The sequence below is a fragment of the Sciurus vulgaris genome (assembly GCF_902686455.1).
Source record: "Sciurus vulgaris genome assembly, chromosome: 7".
Classification (NCBI taxonomy): domain Eukaryota; kingdom Metazoa; phylum Chordata; class Mammalia; order Rodentia; family Sciuridae; genus Sciurus; species Sciurus vulgaris.
In genome coordinates this window covers 55031651-55055100 of record NC_136467.1, presented here as the reverse complement: position 1 = coordinate 55055100, position 23450 = coordinate 55031651, and the positions used below count along the sequence as shown (strand labels likewise).

At 35.7% G+C, this 23450-nt stretch overlaps 1 protein-coding gene across 2 annotated transcripts in view; it reads left to right on the top strand.

The window, feature by feature from the left end:
* FIG4 (FIG4 phosphoinositide 5-phosphatase) overlaps positions 1-23450 on the top strand; it is a 118281-nt gene that overhangs the window by 27785 nt on the left and 67046 nt on the right. For both annotated transcript variants that reach the window (XM_079149116.1, XM_079149117.1), the window contains 10 exons: positions 907-1055; positions 4541-4669; positions 7441-7541; positions 8787-8949; positions 9547-9644; positions 15131-15264; positions 16955-17071; positions 19221-19266; positions 20067-20215; positions 21654-21820. In XM_079149116.1, coding sequence (XP_079005242.1) covers positions 907-1055; positions 4541-4669; positions 7441-7541; positions 8787-8949; positions 9547-9644; positions 15131-15264; positions 16955-17071; positions 19221-19266; positions 20067-20215; positions 21654-21820 — 1253 coding nt within the window. The remainder of the gene's footprint in view (positions 1-906; positions 1056-4540; positions 4670-7440; positions 7542-8786; positions 8950-9546; positions 9645-15130; positions 15265-16954; positions 17072-19220; positions 19267-20066; positions 20216-21653; positions 21821-23450) is intronic.

Here is a 23450-nt window from a genome sequence, read left to right as displayed (position 1 = left end):
TTAATATAGCTTTCATCCCTTTAAGATTGCATACTATAAAATGGATGGATCCATCAAGCAAATGTGATAAAGTTGAATTTCATAGATGGAATTGAAATCAGTTTAATAAAATTATATAAGTAAGCTAAAAAAGAAATAAGAAGATGTGTGATTCTCCAGACAGAATTTTTAATTATTTTAAAGTATTACTAAAATATTTTAAAAACAAATTTGTATTAACCTGAAGTATTTAAGATGTCTTCTGAAATTCTGTGCCAAAAATGTATGCTGGAGATACTTATAAGATTGTTAATTATGTGAGATCAGAATTGTAACATGTTTCTTTTGGCCTAAACTCCAAATTATTTGCATAGACTATTATATAATTTTTATAAGGTTTTACTTTCCTGAAACATGTTGCACTGTAATGACTTATCTTATATGCTTATTCTTGTCTTTTTTTGAAGTCATTTATTATACTATCATTAATAATTAATAGAATTATTTTGGTTCATGTGTAAACCAGTTTTCAGAACCATGCACTATTGAGGTGGATATTGTAGTATGTACAGTGTGGATCCCATTCAGATATATATGAAAACGTGACCCCTTTGCATAAGACCATGAATGTACATTGATTTCATTATGAAGCAATAAATGCACAGTGTACAAATCAATGAATGTAGGTAACTCACATTGTATTATATATTTCTACTCATGCATATATCTAAGTCTTGCCATGAGTGTTTGAATTTCCAAGCATGTTCATATTTTGCTGTGTTTTACGGTGCTTATTTGAACAGCATTGCTTCTAAGTGAAGTAACAGGTGCTAAGTAATTTAGTTCACAGATTTTAATTCCATATGGGAGCAAGACCATGAAACGTGCTTTGCTTTTGTAATTCTTATGTTAAAATTCTCTTCTCAGTTACAGCTATGATTTGTCCCACTCACTTCAGTATAATCTTACTGTCTTGCGAATGCCCCTGGAGATGTTAAAATCTGAAACGACCCAGAGTCGCCAGGAGAGTTTTGACATCTTTGAAGATGAAGGATTAATTACACAGGGTGGAAGCGGTAGGTGCTTTTCAGCATATTTAATGTATGTTAATGTGGCATCCATGAAATGGCATCTCATTAAATTCATTCACATTCCTCTCATATTTCTTCATCCCTCTGTGCTCTTTATTCTAACATGGGGTTGTTTTGGATACATGAACTTGACCAATTCATTTTTATAGAGATCATTAATCACCATGTGATTTTGTTTGTAAGCCAGCCAGAAAATTGTATGCTGACATTTTCTAGCAATTATTCATGCACTTTTTTTTTATTTGTACTGAGCAAGGATTGAAACCAGGAATTTTAACCACTGAGCCACATCCCCAGCCCTTTTTATTGTTTATTTTGAGGCAGGGTCTTGCTAAGTTACTTAGGGTTTCACTAAGTTGAACTTGTGATCCTCCTGCCTTAGCCGAGCCTCTGGGATTCCAAGCAAGTGCCATGGTGCCCAGCTATTCATGCACTTTTTATGGAATACATTCAGGTCTAGACTTTTCGTGACATTTAAGTGGAAAATTGTTTTTCTGAATATCAGAGAATATAGTCTATCTTATTTTCCATCACAGAGACCAGTTCAACACTTTTTTTGGGAAAAAAAAATCTATGGGTTGCTTAGACATTTACAAATAATATTTCTAAGCCTCATAAACACTCTGCCCAATAAGGATAATACCAGTTTTACAGAAACAAAGACTAAATAGGAAACTGAGATTCAAGATGAAGATCATATGGCCAATGTCCAGAGGAATCAGTGCAGCAGGTCAGAGGTTGTTATTACTTTGTTTGGTCCCAGCTTGTCCCATAAGACCCTCGTAGGCCCTGCTTCTTGTTAAGGACCACTGTCGGGTCACTGCTATGTGACTAGTTTAGGGTGTCCCTGGAGGTAGACTAAACCAGACACTTACAGACTTTGTTCCCCTTTATCAATACCAATTATCAGTATCAATTTCCAGATTTTTGGGTTAGTATAGAACCCTAAAACTGAAAGCATTGCTGTTGTGAGTGTTAGGAAGGAATCATTTCAAACTTAAAGTCAAGGTACCTTAGCTGAATTGGACCAACTGTGGAAATATAGTAAGTCAACAGTATCTTTGTGCCCTGAGCTCTGTGTAGCTTAACTGATAGTGATGAAGATGTGGGTGTAGAGGCAGAATCCAATCTAAAACTGGACTCAGAAGGTTTGTTCTTTCAGGACACTCAAGAAGAGACTATGTTCTATTAGTGCTTTCCCAAAGGTTCTAGTCTACTTGTAGGCTGTTACTTAAACTGAATGTCATCCCTGGCGTTGTCCTTGCCTATGGTTATTTTATTGATTATGATGTGAACTAAGATCAACTGCTGAACCTCAGCTATCCTTAGGACATCTAGATAACATAAATTTGCTCTTGTTCAAATGTCTGCATTGTAACCCCAATCACCAGAGACAGATGGAAAACAAGACCAATAAAGTGTCTTAATATTTGCTTGTATCATTTCTGAACATCACAATTAGAAATATAATAAAGCCAAAAATATCACTCAGTTTGCACTACTTATCATCCAAATTCTGAATTTGAATAATTGTTCTGGGATCTAAATTAAGCCTCTGAGTCTACTCAATATATTTTGCTGTCTTTAGAGCAGCTCTAGTTGATAAATGTGAATGATGTAGTATATTAGTTACCTATTGTTGCTATAACAAATTAAAATTTAGTGGTTGAAAATAACACATTTATTATCTTACAGAAGTCAGTAGTCCAAAATGGGTCTCATTGAAGTAAGTTTAGTGTGTCAGCAGGGCTGCATTTCTTTCTGGGGGCTCTAGAGGAAAACCAGTTTTCCTACCCTTCCTGTCTTGTCAGGGCTCTCTCATTTCCTGCCCTGCAGCTCCCTTCCTTCCATTCTCAAAGCCAGTAGCAGCCATCCAAGTTGTTTTTTCCACATTACTCATTCTAATATTCACACTCCTGTTTTCTTCTTCCATTTATAAAGACCCTATGATTACATTGGACCTATCCAGATTAATTGGATATTCCAGAATAATACGGATAATCTTGAATAATTTCCTTGACTCAAAGTCATTTGCTTAGCAGCCTAAATTCTATCTGTACTTTTATTCCTACATGGTATGTAATATAACATATTCAAAAGTTCTGGTGATTAGGATTCTGACATCTTTGCTGGGGTCACAGATTATTTTACCACACAGGAGAAAACTGATAGGAAACAGCAAGGGCAAAATGTGGGGAAGTAGGTAAAAAGGAAAATAACACATTTTCCTTTAAAAAATATCTGCTGTGTATCCTACAATGTGGTAAGAACTTTGCAAAAACTCTTTAATCTGAACAACATCTCTGAATAGTAGTATCATCATTTTACAGTTTGGAAAATGATGATGTTAAGTAACTTGCCTAAGGTGCCAAAGTTGGAGAGTGTCAGCACTTTTCATTATCTCATGTGATACTCTGAAAGGGCAGAGAAGGTTTAGTTTTTATAAATCAAACCAAAGGGTATTCATCCTGGTATGTAAATAAATACACTTAGCCATGTGTGGTGTACATGCCTGTAATCCCAGTGACTCAGGTGACTGAGGCAGGAGGATCACAAGTTGGAGGCCAGCCTGGGCAATTTAGCAAGACCCTGTCTCTCAAAATAAAATTAAAAAGGGCTGGGGATGTAGCTCAGTGGTAGAGTAGCCCTGGGTTTAATCCCCAATACCACAAAAGTAAATAAATTAATTAATACTCTTAACAGATCATATTTTGAGGCAAAACATGGTATTACTTGACTACTATCCAAAACTGATACAATATTTTAAGCTATTAGTTTATATATACACTTCTTATTTTTCACTTGAGGTGATTTTTTAAAACTCACTGCTATTTAATACATTTATCTGGATATTTTTAAATCATGTTTGGTGAAATTAATTTCTCCATGTGGAAAAGGACTGATGTAATAATAACTTACATTTTATGGAAGTATGAGTAACGTGCCAGGCTTGTTCTCAGCACGCATTCCAAGCAGGTGTTCTAAGTACTTTCTATACATTACTAATTTATTTTGTGCACAGCAACCACATGATTCAGGTTGTAGGTGAGGAAACGGAAGCACTGAGCTAGTAAGTAACACTCTTGGTCATTCCTGTCATGCTACTGATAAAAGGCAGAGACAGGATGTCCTAGGCCCAGGCGCTCTGATTGCATGCTATGCTCTCAACCCTTGCTCTCTGTCTTCTCTTGACTTCTTAATGTATTTGTACCTGTGACTTTACTTTCCCTCTGATTTTCCTTTCTCTTAAGTTAAAAACTCTCAGAAATCAGAAAAGGCATTTCTTTTTTGATTTAGTACAGAATCAGCACAATGCTCTGAATGCTGATAAGAATGATATCCACTAAAAATGACAATTCTATTAATCAGGCATCTTGCTTTAAAGTTAAAAATGTCATTGGAAGAACTTAAAAATGAGTTGAATGTCAATCAGTTTCCTTATTTTTCTGATATCAATTTTTGTTTTTCAGGTGTATTTGGGATCTGTAGTGAGCCTTATATGAAGTATGTATGGAATGGTGAACTTCTGGATATAATTAAAAACACAGTGCATCGTGACTGGCTATTGTATATTATCCATGGGTTCTGTGGGCAGTCGAGTATCCTTTTTGTAAAAGCATAAGATATGTATTATTAAACTTGTACCAATTTGCAAAAAACTCTGTGTAGATTATATGATTATAATTATTGTTCTTTGCACCCCATCAGGAAAACCTACCCTTGATACCAGGCAATAGATATACAAAGAAGAAAAAAATGACTATTTGAACAGACCTGTTATGTACTCAGAAAGATTAATAAATAACAAAGAAGAAAATGCTATTTGCATACTAAGCTATTTAGGTAATGAGAATCATGCTCATCTGAGAGGAACAGAATTCCTCCCAGGTGGAGAGGATGGGAACAGAACTTGAACTAGGTCCTGAACATAACTCAGGCTTCAGAAGTACCAGAGAGAGATCTTGGGTTGCTGTAGTGCCATGAGAGTAGAAATGGAAAAATACATGGCGGTATACTCATGGCTTGTGTATAATACTCCTGGGAAGGTTGGATGCAGTGGGAAGAAGATTGGAGGGGATCAGATTGCCAGTGACCAGATTGCCTTAGTGGTCAGGCTAAGGACTTTGGGTTTGGTGTTTGAACTTTTGAAAAAAAAATTTTTTTCAGAAGGGTGAGATGCGTTAAGTAATATTTAGGAAGCTTGAATGGATAGCCATTTTCTCAAACTGGATTAAGTAAAATGAAGACTAAAACACGTTATTTGAGTTAGAAAAAGCCTGCCACAGTAGTTCAGGAATAATGCAATAAAGTTGTGGATTGGAAGGAAACTATTATACTAAATTGAAGTAGGTTGAACCATGGGGTAAGCTGATGAGTTCAATTTGATGAAAACATTTTTCCTTCTCCAGGTTGATCTTTCATTTAACTTCTAACTAACATTGAAGCCTTTCAAGAAATTGCCATCACATTGTGATGTTTAGGAAGGCAGTGTGTACTATCTAGAAAGTAGATTTGGTTTTTTTAAAAAATTGTTTTAGTTGTAGATGGACACAATATCATTATTTATGTATTTATTTTTACATGGTGCCAAGGATCGAACCTAGCAGCTCACACATGCAAGGCAAGCACTCTACCACTAAGCTACAGCCCCAGCCCAGATTTAGTTGTTTTCTGTTCTTTTTGAGGTAGTGGAAGGCATTTGTGTATTTGCATTTTTCAGTTGACATTCTTTTTTTTTTTTTTTTAAGACCTATAGTGAAAGCTTTAATGGAGTGGTTGCTTTGAGACCATTAAGTGGGTGAATGTGACTCACCATTATTGTGCCTTCGTAGGCAAGAACATTTGGGAGGAGTGGAATCAAGGGGCATTAGCCTGAGAGGTTTGCCCTGAAGATTGTCAGTGTTGTCTTCTTTATGGCAAGTGAGGGGAGAGGCTAGATGTAGACCTAGGGATTTGGAAAAAGAGATGAGTGAGATTGATGTGCTACACTTGAAAATCAGGCTTATTACTTTATAATCATTTTCAACCAAAGAGTGGTATTATCTTCTTGATCAGTCACTGCATAATGAGATTTGACCCTGAATCACTTTCATCTGTTCCCAGAAATGAAACTTACCTGAGGAAAAAATAAGTTTTTTCACCACCAAAGATACCAAAGAGAATGTGCTACAGTTTCTAAAATGTAGTTCTAAACCATTTTTTTTTTTTTCAAGATCTAGTTTAGGGTCTGGCATATATTAAGAATAATAAATGTTTGTTTTTATCAGTAGTGAACAACATCATAGATTATCATTTTAGGGCTCATTAGTTTAAACGATGAATCTTGTTTCCTGGTTATCAAGCATTTAATGAATTCTGGAAGTCTATATGATGATAAAAGTAATTGCTATTTATTGAACATTTACTACAGTCCAGGCGCTAGAAGTTTTACATGCATTAAGTTGCGTAGTCTTCCCAATCACTTAGCAAAAATACAAGTTGAATATCCTTTATTCAAAATGATTGAGACCAGAAATGTTTTAGATTTCAGATCTTTTGGATCTTGGAATATTTGCATAAACATAATGAAATTTCTTGAGAATGAGACCCCAGTCTAGACATGAAATTCATGTATGTTTCCTATACAATTTAAATACTTGTCCTGAAGGTGATTTTATATAGTATTTTTCCATGCCTGCATTTGACTATGATCTATCACACAAGGTCATGTGTAGGATTTTCCTTTTGTGGCTTATTTTGGTGCTCAAAACTTTTCAGATTTTGGAGCACTTGGAATTTTAGATTTTTAGATTAGTGATTTTCAACTTATAGCTACTTTTTAATTATCCCATTTTATAGTAGATGGGATTGTGGCTCAGAAATTTAAATAAAGTGATATAACTAATAAGCTGTGTGTTGTTAAGCATTTTACAATAATTCAGTGTTCAGGACCTGTTTTGCAGAATTATGTTTACTCTATTTCCTCAATATTCTATATTGCTTCATAATTTAAACATCCCGATAGATGACACATACTCTCTTTGGAAGGTGTATGACTCTGAAGACTGAAGGAAGAACTGTTTGTGCTTGTTTGCATCCATGATTTGACAACAATAAAAGACACACCTACCCTTGGCCAGGAATACTACACCTTGTTACCATTTCCTCTGAAATTCATAGAAATCACATCTTAGGCAAAATGGTTTTTGCTAATATTCTTGCACAATTCTGAATAGTTATCAGACCTAGTTCTCTTCCCTTCTTGGGTAGTGTTTTTGGTATCTTTAGGCCATTGGACAAGATATATTTAAATGTATCCTTAAAGTATAATGATTCTCTTGGTTTTGTGTGACATTTCTGAATGCTAAACAACTTTAACTTTATTTCTAAGAGCTGTTGATCTATGGACGACCTGTATATGTCACTCTAATAGCAAGAAGATCCAGTAAGTTTGCTGGGACCCGTTTTCTCAAGAGAGGCGCGAACTGTGAGGTAAGATGACAGACATAGTCGCTGCCAACATTTTAACCTGTTACATCAGCTTTGCTAACATAGCTGAAGCAAAGTGGAATTTAAAGAAGTGCAATTTGTTAGCCTGGTCTATTATCAAGAGAATAATTAGTTCTTCAGAGTATCTGAAACTTGTGAGAAATATGACTAATATACAAATGTTCTGAAAAGTCAGCTATCTTAGAGTTATGCAATGGAGTTATGAAATGTCTAATGTTTTAGAGGATGAGCCATTTTTGAAATATGTGAACAAATATAGTACATATTAATGTAGAGACAAAAATGGCAAAGCACCCCACTCAAGAAATAAGTGGAAGGCACCCTCATCATTGAGAGTATGTTCATGATGAAAAGGCAAAGTAGTGCAAGACATGGAAAAGCTGTTGCACTCTTCCCTTTTTTCCCCAGACTCCTTTGCTGTTCACATCTGTAAAATAACAGCAGAAGTCCACCCATCTTGTCATCAGCTATGTCACTCCTTTGAGTATTTCCTCTTTGCTTACAATAGACAACTTGAGTCTTGAGCAAATGTGTCATGAAGAAGACAAATTAAGTGAGGCATTGGGTTTTGATCCTGGATTAAAATAGCAATATTGTTCTTCAAATTATATCAGCACTGAAATTCATTTTAACTGATATTTTAAGAAAAATCAGAATTTTACAGCTATATTATTTACTTTTGAATAGTCAAAGGATAATCAAACACATGTATGTTACTAATACTTCTAAAATTATTCCTTGTCATATCGTTATATACTTTTATAAGTAAAGCTACCTCTACCACCACCACCACCACCACCACTTTTTTTTTAACTTCTATCAGACATTATTTAAATCTCTTTTGTACTTTCATTCCTCTTTGGTTTTCAGAATTAAATTTTGATATTTTTCTGGTCTTCCTCATCTCCTGTATAATTTCATTTCATATAATTGTTTTTCTTTTCTGTTTCTCTCTACTACATATGCCAGTCAAGCTGTTCTTTGTTACTTGAGTTATTAGCTATTTAATTTTATTTTTTTCTAGTCTATTCCATGATACTTTTAATTGCTTTTCTTTATTGCATTTTAATGGTTTTGCTTTTCTAATTTGCACATTGAATATTGACAATATTTACTTCTTTTAAGACATTCAAAGAATAGGAGTTATGATTTCATTGTATTCTTGAAACTTTTTCATTAAAATGTTCTGAGAACGCCAAATATCTTTAAATGCACCTTTCTTTCCAGGGTGATGTTGCAAATGAAGTGGAGACTGAACAGATACTCTGTGACGCTTCTGTGATGTCGTTTACTGCGGGCAGTTATTCTTCCTACGTGCAAGTTAGAGGATCAGTTCCCTTATACTGGTCCCAGGACATCTCAACCATGATGCCTAAACCACCTATTACATGTGCGTGGAACAATCCTTTTAATAGTAACTCTTCTCTCTTCACCTTTAAAGATAATGAACTATAGTCCCAGAAATCTAATAAATGCCTAGTGTTAGTGAAATTTTAGTCCTGTACAGTAGATAATGTAGAAGAGTAACTTCTGTTGTGCTCCACATGTGCTAGGCAGGCACTCTATACTGACCTACAACCCCATCTCCTTTTTTTATGTTTTTTTAAGATGGGCCTTGCTAAGTGGCTTAGGGCCTCAGTAATTTGCTGAGGCTGGCTTTGAATTTGCAATCTTCCTGCCTTAGTCTCCTGAGTTGTTGGGATTACAGGCATGTGACACCATGCCCAGCCATTGTTTTTCTCCAATAAATTTGCTATTAATTTTGAGTGTTAGTAAATTCTTTATATTTCATCTCAGAAATATAAAAAGCATTCACATTTAATAAACTCATGATGAGTGTCCAGTAAACTCCTTGAGAGGGAATTGGGAAGCAAAAATACTAGATTAATTGAATTATATTTCTTTTAATAGTAAAAGATGTTTAAAGGACACTTATTTCTGCTCTATAATTTTTATTTGGGTATTGATTCATCTTTTTCCTTCTCAGTGGACCAGGCAGATCCATTTGCTCATGTGGCTGCCCTTCACTTTGACCAGATGCTTCAGAGGTTCGGTTCTCCCATCATCATCTTGAATTTAGTGAAGGTATGATGTGCTTATCAAACACACTGGACAACTTTTCCTTAGCACAAAAGGGCTTAATAAGCTGTGTTTTCCTTTCTCTAGAGAAGAGACTTGTAGATTATCATGCTGTGACAGCTCACAGTGTCTGAGCTATCTGAGCTGCTATTCTTTGGTCTCAGATTCCATGTGACCTCTTCCTTACATACCTGTAGAAATCAGTAGTATGTTTTTAAGGGAAGAAAGTGATGCAGCATATCAGGCTCTGATTTTTTGTGTGTGTGAAATAGATGTGTGTGAAATTTCTGCCCTAGTTCCCAGGACAACTCAGAGGAGGATGAAGATCAAGCTGCCATAGCCTAGCCTTGATACAGGTAGCCCTCTCAACAATCTGTCAGAATTCATGGACAAAATAATATGTTAGTCAACTTTGTGTCTCTGTGACCAAATATTTGACAAGGACAGTTCAGAGGAGGGAAAGTTTACCTGGCTAACAGTTTCAGAGGTTTAGTTCATGATCAACCAGTTCCCTTGCTGTGGACTCAGGATGTGGTAGAGGAAAAGTACTCAGCTCATGGCAGATGAGAAGAGAAAGGGGTGGGGGAGGGAGAGGGAGGAAGGAATAGACCTCAGGGAAGATGCATCCTTCCAGGTCATTCTTCCAGTGACATGCCTTCCCCAGCCATGGCCCACCTGCCAATGATTGCCACTCAGTTAGTTAGTCCATTTGAACTAGGATGAACTGATTAGGTTATAGCTCTCCTAACTGAATCATTTTGCTTCTGACTATTCCTGCTTAAAACAGGAGATTTTGGAAGACACCTCATATCTAAACCGTAGCAGTAGTAATAGAATCAAAAGACTAGATTCAGAAATTGGAATTTTTTTGGGTCCAGAATCTGGTGGGATGGTAAGAAGCTCAGAGATGGTGGTGTTCTAGGACTCATGGTTCTCTGTCAGAGTGCATGGACTGGTCAACATATCTTGTGTATGTGAGTGGGCACACAGGTCAGAGGCCTTAGGTGGAGGTCAGGGAGACCACACGATAAATTTGTCTGCATCTATTGTGTTCTGGCAGCCCAAAGCACCCCAAGAGTATAAGAAACAAAGTTTTTGTTTTATGTTTGGTTGTGACAGTAGCCAACAACATAGTAGTATCTGAGATTATTCTGAGATGTTGATTAATAAATATGTCAGTTTAATTAAAAAAAAAAGGAATCTTGTGTTTGTTCCATCATTTAACAAGTATTTTGGGGGATTTCCTGTGTGTCAAGGCAGCCTTAGAAACAGTTCCTGCCTTTCTGGAGCTCATGGTGGGGATGGTGAAGTAATGCACAGGTGCTGGTACAGCATAAATGGTGCCATGAGTGCTCATCAAGGAAAAGAAGTCTTTCCTGAGGATGTGATGAGTCAGCCTCAGCCTGAAGGAAGAGGCATTAACTAGGTCAAGAGGAAAGAGAATAGAAGTCAACCTGGAGAACAAGGGCATGTACTCTGCGTGTGTGTGTGCACGCGCACATGTGCTTGCCTGCTCCCTCTGACAGCTTTCATTTCTCTTTTGGTAGGAGGAAAGGTCATCTTATGAAATTGGAGGTTTGAGCATAGTAGGAAAGGTTTAACAGTCTCGTGTATGTGGGAGTGTAAGTTGACTAGAAACATTCAGGCAGTACTAAGAGCCGCTTTAAAGTTGGCAGTGATTTCTTAAATGGAACCTTTTTGCTATTACTTGCCTTTTTCTAGGAAGGCTTGTGTATGTGTATAAGAATAGATTAAAGTGATAGGTAATTGTGCTTATTTAGTTTTTCCAGATAGGTGTGACCTATAAAAAAAACCAGGATCAAAGGCATTTTGGATTTTGACAAAGTATATGGTTGAAGTGGACCATAGAAGCTGAGGTGGAAAAAGGAGGGAACATCAAGGTGAGGACTGCTAGAGAAAGTAGAATTGTTGGTAGGTTGAGGTCCTTGTAAGGTGGGGCATTTAAAGCAAAAGCAATCTGAGAATAAAAGAGGTTTTGGATAAGAATGTTGAAGGCAGAGCTATTACCTGTGATGATGATGTGATCTAACAGGTAATAGTGGGAATGGAGATTTAACAAGAGTGCAAGTGAAATTACAGGTACTCAAAGTCAAGTGGAATGGAACAAAGCTTGGGGTGGGGAGAAAGGTAGTTCCCAGGAGTGGGCTCAAAGGGTCTGCATGTGTGGGTGTATGTATGTGATGAAGAGCATGGAAAATATAACCCACAAATGACAGGTGCAGGGATTGGGAAAGGATGGTGACAATGAGGCAGTCAGCTTAATTTCTTTCTTCCTTTTTGATTTATATAATCACATCCTTCCAGATATTGACTTTGTAAAATAAATCATTCAGGTATTAAATATGCCATTTTCTAGATATTTATTCACATTAATTCATAGTGTTCATATTAATGTTTCTGTCCTTGTCAACTCAGAATATTGTAAGGTAATAGCTTGATAATCTATAACCTTAGCTTAGTATTGAACAGTAGCTATATTATGCATAATTGAAAAATTAAAGTAGGAAAACTTTAATAATGAAAATGCTCCTGAATACTTTTCCAGTAAATGTATAGACATTATTATAGGAATAAATTATTGCTCAAGCAGTGAGTTATAAAGCATTATTGATATATAAACCTAGACCTAAATTAGTATCTTATTCATGTCTTATGGACTTCTTATGGTATGGTTAAAATGCTCTGGTTAAATGGAGATTCAAGCTACAGTGCTTGAAATAATTCTCTATTAATTATGCACATTCAAAAATAATTCTAACATATACATATGATTGGAAACCATTACTGTTACTGAACCAGGCCTGTTTTGCCTTCCCCACAGTATGCCAATCACTGAAACAAGAAGTTTTGCAAAATAGAGTTTATGAAGTGGTCAGTTATGTGGAGCTAGGCAATCTTTCCTCAAATCAGCCTTAAATCTCTCTCAGCCTAGAGTTTAGGGATATTTGTGGGATAAAGAAACAGAGTAACTTAAAGCATGAAGAAAGGTGATGAAAGTAAGGAAAAGTGACATAAACAGTATTCTGCACTTATAGAATCAAACTTCAAGTATCTTCATAGGGAGGATGTTCAGAAAATGGCAGTTAGCTTGCCAGGAGGATGGATTTTTGGTCCCCTGATGTGAAAAGGTCTTCCACGGAACACTTGCACAGGCCCAAGTGAAGGATTGGTGGTTTCTACTGGTTGGTGATAGAAAAAAAGGCCCTTTAAGTTCCTGAAAAACAGCTTAGGCAGCCATTACCACCACCATCAGATGTCAGAGGTGCTACCTGTAGCAATGCTAATGGAAATATACTGCTTATCTATGCGACCTCTGAAATTGATAATAAAAGAAAGTAGCTAAAAAGTTAGTGAAGCTAGCAGGTTTATTCACGTTTTTTGCTTGGTTTTATTCCTTCCAAGATTTCTAACATCTACATTTATTTTTGAATTCTTAAAGCCAGCTAGTGGATTTTTAAATTATACTTTTAAAAAAAATCATTCCATGGTAACACAAATTCTGACAAAAACTAGAGATTAACTAGAAAATAACTTGAAGATTAAGTTGCTATTTCATAGCATAGAAAAGAAATTCTGTTTTTTGTCATTGGTTATTTTACATAGAATCAAAGATGTTTATTTTGTTCACTTGGAAGGAGATTTTATTACCTTATGATTACAGTCAAAGAATGCATGTGTGTACAGAATGATACTGAGGGATGAAGTTACTGAAGTGAAATATTTTTCTTGATATCTTTTCTCTTTTACCCTGTGTTGCAAACATATCCCTAGTTGTAGAAGTTTGAGGCACTGATTGAGAGACATTTTTCAGCCATCCACGTGCCTTCAATGTGGCTCCTAGGTAGCAACAGTAGGAAGTTAACCTGAGATCGCATACAAGCTGTACATCAGAAGTGTTTAACCTGGGGATGGTCATTAGGGAGATCTTGAACCCTTTGAAACAATGTGTGGAATGATTTGTGTATGTGAAGTTTTCATTTGGTTGTTAAAGTGTTCTGTGACCTTAAGAAGATTGATTAAGCAACACATTAACACTAACCCACCATATACTGTGCATAAAGCAGATTCTTTACATAGAAATGACTAAAGGTTGATTAAATAATCTTCCTTTCTATCTCATAAAATGGCAGATTTGATATAAGAATTTCAAAAAGTTTTTGTTTCCCTAGTTTGATTTAAAATGCTTTTGAGAAATATTCCAGATGTATAATTTAATTTTCTCAGATAAAAGCAATAAGCAAAATAGATTTTCATCCTAAACTGATTTAGCACTGTTTTTGGTTCTTCTCTAATTTGTCCATTTGATTTATTTAGCTATGTGAAATAGATACCCTTTTTGTTTCCACAGTGGTTATCTAATTAAATTCATGGCAATTGGAAGCTAATCTCCATGATTGAAAGCAACACAGAACTAGTTTGATGCCAACAATAGTGCCCTGACACCTTTTCAGTGTCATTATTACAGAATTGGTTTTTTTCCCCTTTGTTTCTAAGTGAAGATCTGATCATAATAACTATAAAACCAGCTAATTAGACCATGTGCCAGCCACTTATATAAGAACTACTTTTTGTCACATTTAAACTTCACACTAATATATTAAGGGAGATGCTGTTATGACCCCCTTTTATAGATGAGAAAATGGAGACCAAGGGAAACTGACAACATTGTCCAAGGGCAGTAAGTAGCAGACCAGCATTCTAACTACAGAGCCTTGCAAAAAAGTATTATCCTCCTTGAATTAAAGGCAAGGTGATATCTATCTAAGGAGATGCTACAGGCAAGAGGCAGCATCTCAGCCTCAATCATCCTGCCTCAGTGTAAAAGGAAGAATACTGGCTATCTCACCCAATATGTTATGAGTCAAATTTAAAAGCATGTGGAGTCTGTGAAACTGCTATCTGCTTTGTAACTTTGGGGATTGTCCATCCAGACCCCATTGATTTCCCTCTTGTCTTCAGTTGGATGGAATTAGGGGTTCCCTTCTGGTTCTTGAGCAGATATCTCTACTGGAATGGGCTATGGAGCCTTAGGGCCAGGCCTTTGATGGATAAACTGGGCTTCTTGAAGCTGTGGAGAGGTTAATTAGGAGAAATCTGATTCCATGGCTCTTCAAAGTTCATTGTTGACTCTAATTTCATGAAGAGTTTATTTATTTGAATTTATATTATTTTCAATTTAGTAGATAGATTTCATGTCACTATCTTTAAGACTTGGGCTTTTGTTCTTACATAAGTTGAAAAGTAAAAATGTTTAAAATCATCCTTTGATTTAAGGTAACTACAGTGCTTACATGTTTGATTTTTTTATAGGCATCCCCCCCACCACACACTCCTTTTTTTCTTTTTCTTTTGCAGTGATGGGAATCAAGCCCTGGGCCTTACTCATTTTAGACAAGTCCTCTACCTGAGCCACATCCCCAACATACTTTTTTTTTTTTAATTAAACACTTTTTTGTTTGTTTTTGACAAAGGAACGAGAAAAAAGAAAACATGAAAGAATTCTAAGTGAAGAACTTGTTGCTGCTGTGACCTACCTTAATCAGTTTTTGCCTCCTGAGCACACTATTGTCTATATTCCTTGGGATATGGCCAAGTACACCAAAAGGTGAATGATATGTATCTGGTTTTGATAATTTCCTTTTCTTGTAGTAACAAATAGCAGCAAGCTAATCTCTATGGAAAAGTACATATTACTCTTCCTTCATGAACCTGCTGAACAGCTGTTTTGAGTTTTTAAATTGACCAAAATCTCTTTTTTCCTACCATTTATACCATTTGCAAATTGTTTGAAGTATCCAATCATTTCAGTACATCTCTACTATCTCTTAAAGACATTAATTTCCCTTTTCTCTATCTCATTCTCACTACTTCCTCAGATACCACTTTCAGACTGCCTCACCTGTGGATCTCCAGACGATTTATAGAAAATACACACTCTTTAGTATAATGTTAAAGCCTCATCAGCTGATTAGCTCCAGAATGTAGTAACTGTTTTCTTATTCCAGGGCTATTCTGGTCCAGAACACCTAATCTTTATGTTGTTCCCCAAATGTAGCAGCCAAGCTTCTAACCCTGAGTCTTTGTTCCTGTTGCCTGCCCTCCATGGAGTGCTTCCCCCACTGTGTTAGTTTAGGCATTCATTGCCGTGACCAAAATACCTGACAAGAACAACTTAGAGGAGGAAAATTTTATTTTGGCTTATAGTTTCAGGGGCTTAGTCCATAATGGGCCAACTCTATTGCTATGGGCTCAAGGTAAGGCAAAAAACATCATGGCAGAAGGACATGGTGGAGAAGCTGTACTTACCTCATGGAGACCGGTGGCTGAGAAGCAGAGTGGGAAAGGGGCTGCAGAGACAATGAACCCTTCAGGGTATGCCCCTAGTGACCCACTTACCTCCAGCCAAGCCCTACCTGCCTACCTACAATTACCACCCAGTTAGTCCATTCAAACTAGAATGGACTGATTAGGTTATAGCTCTCTGTAATCTAATTGTTCACCTTCTGCATTAATACAGGAGCTTTTGGGGGACTCCTCACCTCTGAACCTTAATACCGCTCTTTTATCTTGGAAGATCTGTTTCAAAACTCTTCTCTTTCAAGGAACTTTCTTTTATTAAATTTATATTATCTTTATTTTTGGTGGTGGCGGTACCAGGGATTGAATTTAAATTTACATTATCTTTTACTCATTTACAATGCATCATATAAGCACTAGGTTTATTTTAAGGTATTTTTAAAATATTACTGTATTTTTTTACCTAGTTAGCTGCACACAAGTGCACATGCATGCACACACACATATATAGCCTTTTCCAAAGTATAAGTTGAGTGTAGTTTTGTTATTCAACGAATTTATTTTTTAATGTTTTTCCCCTGCCACCTGCACTATACATTATGCTCTTGACACAGTCATTTCATGAATGTGTATGAACTTGACTAACAACTCTTGAGAAGTGAAAGGCTTGGGGAAAGGCTCTTCTGGGGATGTCCTGTGCCAAAATTAAGTAATGCCAATATTTGATACAAAGTTATAAGTCCTTCAGGTCTCTTTTGCATCAAATATTGTTAGTTATTGAATATACATTATATTCCTGACATTATTAGTATTCCTACTAAATATAAGCCAAGATATTTAAAAAAATAATTTCTTGAATATCATTATGATAGACTTGATTTATTTTAGATATAAGAATATATATCTATATATATTTAAAACATAAGGATATGTTATATGTATTTAGTATATATTGCAACTTGGGTTTTCACTTTGCCCAATTTTTTTTTCCTCTGCAGCAAGCTGTGCAATGTTCTTGATCGGTTGAATGTGATTGCAGAAAGTGTGGTGAAGAAAACAGGTTTCTTTGTCAACCGCCCTGATTCTTACTGTAGCATTTTGAGGCCAGATGAAAAGTATGTGTGGTATTTAAAAACTTAAATCAAGATTTTTGTTCTTATGGATAAAAATATTCTAAATATGAAAGTTTGTACAGTGTGGAAGATGGGTGAATTTAGTCCTCTGTGGAGTCAAGCTGCTCCCAGGACTGTGTATTACGTGTTCACTGTGAGCCTGGGAATCCTTTTGTTGTATAACTTGAGATAGAAACCACAGGTTCTTATTTATTGCTTTGTAGAGTAAACATTACATAAAATATTTCTGTAAAGTAAAATTTTCAGTATTGAATTTTGTTGTTCAGTATTTAATAGCAACAGAAATATTTCTGATAGTTTAAATACTAATGCTTTTCTGAAAACAGTATTTATCATTGGATTATAGTTATTAGTGCACAGATATTTCTTCATTACTAGTTTTTGAGTTTCAGACCAAAGATCCATGCCTTATTTATCTTTTAAGGAACAATATTTTATACTTTCAGCATTTTATTTTCAGTTAATATAATTAACTGCAGTCAAAAAACCAAAACCAAAACCCAACTACTAGTGTATGTATCTTTGGAAATAGTTTTTTTGTTATTATTTGCACTTGTTATAGTTGGAATTTTAGGGCATCTGTGATAGGGATCCCTATGACTATTCCCAGGTTCAGTGATTCACTAGGAGAACTCAGAGTACTCAATATATGTTGTGCTCTAACTATAATTTATTATGGTGAAAGAATACAAATTAAAAATTAGCAAAGGGTTAATAATGTCTGATCCATTCTACTATCCTTCCTTCTCCCATGTATTCTATATCATGTATAACCAGAAGAATAAGAAGTTATACTCCATTATATATAATGTATCAAAGTGTCATGTATAACTAATTGAAACAAATTTAAAAAATTAGCAAAGGGAAAAAGTTCAAGGGACAAAGTCCAGAGGAAATCAGGCACAAGCTTCCAGTGTAGTCACATACTTCATTCCCTGAGAAACAAGTCATGACAGCATCTGTAAAAAGTTGCCAACCAGGGAAGCTTATTAGAACTTTGAGGTTTTTTTACTAGAGACTGATCACATAGACTCTCAGAAAGAAAGATGTTCATCAAAAGCCATATTGTTTCTATAAATAGTTTAGGCATGATAAGCCACTCTTAGTAGTTCTGAGAATGGTAGGGATCCTCCTAAAATCCACATTCCAGATACCAGCCAGGAGTCAACCTGTTTGTTTATTTATTTTTGGTACCTGAGGTTGAACCCAGGAGTGCTTAATCACTGAACCACATCCCCAACCCTTTTTCTGTTTTGTATTTTGAAAGATAGGGTCTTGCTAAGTTGTTTAGAGCCTCGCTGAGTTGTTGGCTTTAAACTTGTGATCCTTTGTTTCAGTCTCCGAGCCTCTGGGATTATAGGTGTGTGCCACCTCACCTGGCAGGAGCCAACCTTTGAGCAGCCCTTTCTAAGGATAGCAGACCTATTGTGTTAGGTCCTTCCTACCCCATACCTTCTTTTAAATAACTAAAATAAAATATTAATATTATGATACAGTGTTTCATAACAAAACACATTCCCTTACATTCATTAATACATGGGGAAAAAAACAAGTAGTCTAAAAGGAATGTGTAAAAACAAAAAAATACCTCCATAGGAATGCAACAAAATTTTCATGAAGAAAAGCTTGAAGAGATAATGTTAAATGGAGAAGGGTAAGACCTAAAAGATTTTATTAGAAAGATGCTCTACAATTATGCATGTTTGTAGCGATCACACAGGAAATGGGCATAAATAGAAGCAGCAGAGACTTCATTTGAACATGGGGGACAAAATGCCAAAGAGTGAGGCACTGGGATAAGCTCAGATGCCCTTTCTTGGGCTCTCTTTGAGGAGAAAATGGTGAGTGGTCCACCTTAGTTATTTGCATATTCACTTACTTGAAAGAATGAGAACACACAGAATCAGCTGATTGTCCAGGTCCCTTCAGCTCTATTACTTTGATTCTGTTATTTTTAACAAAAAGCTAGTACCAAAAATAAGTACACATGCTATTCAATTTTCTTAAGTAGGGGACTGGAGATATAGTTTAGTAGTAGAGCATATACTTAGTATGATTGAGGCACTCCCTGGGTTCAATCTCTACCCACCATTGGAAAAAAAAATTTAAAGGCATTTATTTTTAAACACAGGTGGAATGAACTAGGAGGATGTGTAATTCCCACTGGTCGCCTACAGGTATGGATGATATATTCATAATGAATAGAATGTGTATCTATAGTGTGTAGTGTTTTCTATAAGCAGTCATGGAGAGAGATACATCTTTTTTGCACTGCTGGGGATCGAACCCAGGGCCTTGTGCTTGCAAGGCAAGTACTCTACTAACTGAGCTATCTCCCCAGCCCCCAAGAGATACATCTTATTTAATGCAGAATTATTAATCACTTGAGAATGATTTTTTAAAGCTTTACTGATAATATTTAAAATTTATGGAAGGATGTACAACTGAAATAATATGACATGAATTTTTCTACATACTAAGTTTTTTATTGGAAATAGAAAAACAACATGAATGTGATAAGATTAAATTGGAATGAGCCAACAACTATAGTATAGTATAACAAGCCAGTTATACTATACTATCTATTAACGATGCTTTAAAGAATGATGTGGCTTCAACCATATTTGGTTTGAATAATAAAGGAGATATATCAGAAAAAAGTTCACATTTACTAATGGATACTTCTGGAAAACAGCTATCTATTTTTTCTTGTTGAACTTTCAAAGAAGTAAATTCGAATATAAACTAGGTTTAATGATGCTGTTATAGCCATATTAAGTGAGCAGCAAATATAGGATTGCATGATTTAAAAAATGTTCTTTATTATTTTAACCTTTAACTTAACTGAATGATTAATATTGTCCAAGATTGACAATTGCTCATAACCTTTCTTCTGCTTCTTTAAGAATTCTCATGAAGTATAGAAGTAGTGTTGGTGACTGAATAATGATTGAAATCTTAAGGTATTTCTCTTTAGACTGGCATTCTTCGAACCAACTGTGTGGATTGTTTAGATCGCACCAACACAGCACAGTTCATGGTGGGAAAATGTGCTCTGGCTTATCAGCTGTTTTCTTTGGGATTGATTGACAAACCTAATCTACAGTTTGATACAGATGCAGTTAGGTAAGTCCTGTTTTCTGCCATTTGAATACCAGTAATGACCAAAAGCAAACCTGATTAACAATAAGGATTTTTATGAGCTATTTTTTACTTTTAGTTTCTTAAAGATTATGTTGCTAGAAGCTGGTATTCAAATAATTCTGTAATAATTTTTTTGTGTGTGTGTGTGCAGTGCTAGGGATCGAAACCAGGGCCTTGTGCTTACAAGGCAAACACTCTACCGACTGAGCTATCTCCCCCAGCCCTATAAATATTTTTATTAAAGATCTATATATTATTTCCATGGGCTTTTTTTGCTTATGTTAATTATCAATAAACACTATTTTTTTTAGATAAATCTAAAATGCTTGGACAAACTAGGGGGTGGTTAAAAAAAAATCCAGATGTCAATAATAAAAATAAGAACTGTGCCTTCATACATTTTGAACTAAAAATATGAGATGGATAAAAGATTAATTCTTCATCAAGTATTAATTTCTTCACTGTCCATTGGCTCTACGACATTGCATGAAGTATTATTTTTTAAAAAAATAAAATGACAGCTTTTGTGGTCATCTGAGATTTTCATAGCTTAGGAAAATAATCAGGTTACACATGGCCATATCCACAGATATCACTGCACTGAAAATATTAACAGACACTTGTAGAAATATAAATTTCAGTCATGTACATATTTCCAAGAATGTGGTTTATCTGTCTGCTATGGTCAGAGTGTTCGTGTCTCTCTCAAATTCTCATATTAAAATCCTTACCTCCAAAGAGATTGTATTAGGAAATGGAGGCTTTGGGAAGTGATCAAATCTGAGGCTGGACTCATCTTTGGGATTAGTGCCCTTTTAAAAGAGACCACAGAGAACTAGATTGCTCCTTCTGTCATGTGAGGTCCAGGTAAAATGGCACCATCCATGAGCTAAGAGTGGGCCTTCACTAGACACTGAATCTGCCGGTGCCTTTATCTTGGACTTCCCAGCCTCCAAAACTGTGAGAAATAAACATTCATTGTTTATAAGCCACATAGGTTATGATATTTTATTATGCAGTCCTGAATAGAGTAAGGCACTGTCTGCAACAAGAGCATATCTTTTTTCAAAAGCAATTCAGAGGGAACAAAATTTTGTTCTGATTTGGCAGATTGCAGAATGTTGAGTCATTTAATGATTAGAATCAACTGATTTGACTTTGATGGTTTATGTTTTTGGTATCCCTGATTTCTTTTTAGTGTTTTCTGTGACCTTAACGCATACTGAAGTATCATTATAAAATATAAAATATAATACATTTTGCATGTGTGTTTATTTTTGAGATTTTGAAGCATGTACTTGAAGGAAAAGGCTCAGAAGAACTCATAATGTAAAGACTTGTTCTGAGTCTAGGGTCAAGTGAATAACGTACGCAGTGATTTTGGTAAAATTATTTAATGTGAGGTTTTTCTTCTGCTCAGGTTATTTGAAGAACTCTATGAAGATCATGGAGATACCTTGTCTCTTCAGTATGGTGGTTCTCAACTTGTTCATCGGGTAAAAACCTACAGAAAGATAGCGCCGTGGACCCAGCACTCAAAAGACATCATGCAGACTCTCTCTAGATATTACAGCAATGCTTTTTCAGGTAATTCTGGAGTAGCAGGTATTTCTAAGACTTTGATGTACATATTTTTTTCTTATATGTGTGCTTTTAAAAAAGTATTTGGTTAAATAGAGTTAAATATTTCAAAATTTAAATAAAACAGAATTTATCCCTTTGTAGGCATTTAATAAATATTTGTTCAATAAATGAATGAATAAACATTTTATATTTTAAATAGAGCACTTTTGCCTTTTGGCACCCATAGTTGAAGTTCTAATGGAATGCAATATGCTTTGATTCCTTGACTTCTATCTCTTTCTGTATTTCTTCTTGCACTTTATGTATTATTTGAGGATGTTGAATTGTTATTTTAGTCATATAAAGTTCAAAATCTTAATAGTTGACAAAGAATGTAAATATTACTAATTTTTAAAATGTCAACTACATACGTATAGTAATGTTAACATTAAATTAAACTCTAAGTTATACTTCTTTTTTTTTATTTTTGTTTTTTTTGCGGTGCTGGGGATTGAACCCAGGGTTTCGTGCTTGCAAGGCAAGCACTTTACTGACTGAGCTATCTCCCTAGCTAAGTTATACTTCTTTAATGACTTGGGAATACTAAGTGTAACAATGGTACTTTTTCTGCTTCCATTCCAATGGTGTTGTCAATAAAATAGATTTCACAGACCAAAGTGACTGTAAGACAAATCCCCATGCACAGAATTTATAAAGGAAGTGCTCAATGATCAATTCCATGAATTTTTGACTCTCAAACTAGATTAAGGATAAAAGGTTTAGTGAATGTGGAGAAGAAAATTAAAGAAGTAATCATCTTCAGTAAAGAAGTTCTTTGAAGTGAGCTCTTGCCTGTGATGATGGTCACCCACTCCCACTTCTTCAAGTGAAGGGAAGAAAAGGCTTCAATAGGACTCTGGATGAGCCTGATGTGGTGTCTAGCCATTGAAGGGACCTCACATTGTTGTCCTCAGGCTACTGTGTAGCAAATCTATAGCAGAAGGATGGGCTGAGGAGATTGCTGCCCTATTGGAAACTGCCTGTGCTCCTAGAGTTAGTTGGGCCAAAGGATACTTGAGTGTTTATTGGCAATCAAATGTGGTCCTCATAGAGGAGGCTGTCATCATGCGCTTGACCTGGGTCATAGCCAGTAAGGCCCCTTAAGGGACAGGGAGATCCTAGCAGCAAGAAGTATAAGGGCAACACTAATTTGCCTAAGACACTAAGGAAAAAGTTGCAAGAAACTGCCTTATAAAAAAGATGTATGTATGGAACTGTAGGTTACATAGAGGGGAAGTGGGGGGATGAAAAATGGTGGAATGAGACAGGCATCATTACCCTGTGTACATGTATGATTACACGAATGGTATGGATCTACCTCATGCACAACCATAGAAATGAAGATGTACCCCATTTGTGTACAGTGAATCAAAATGCAGTCTATATGAATAAAAAAAAAATTAAAGATGTATGTTCCTACACCAAAGGAACTGCAAGAATCCCTAGTTGTGGGAGCCTCAGAAGCATCCATAAAAGTATCCACGAAGTGGTTGGCTTTCAACATTTTCTAGACTCAGAGTGAATGAAAGTCAGTCTGCTGTGCTCCTGTGTGTATTAGTTTTCTATGCTGTGTAACAAATTACTACAGACCACA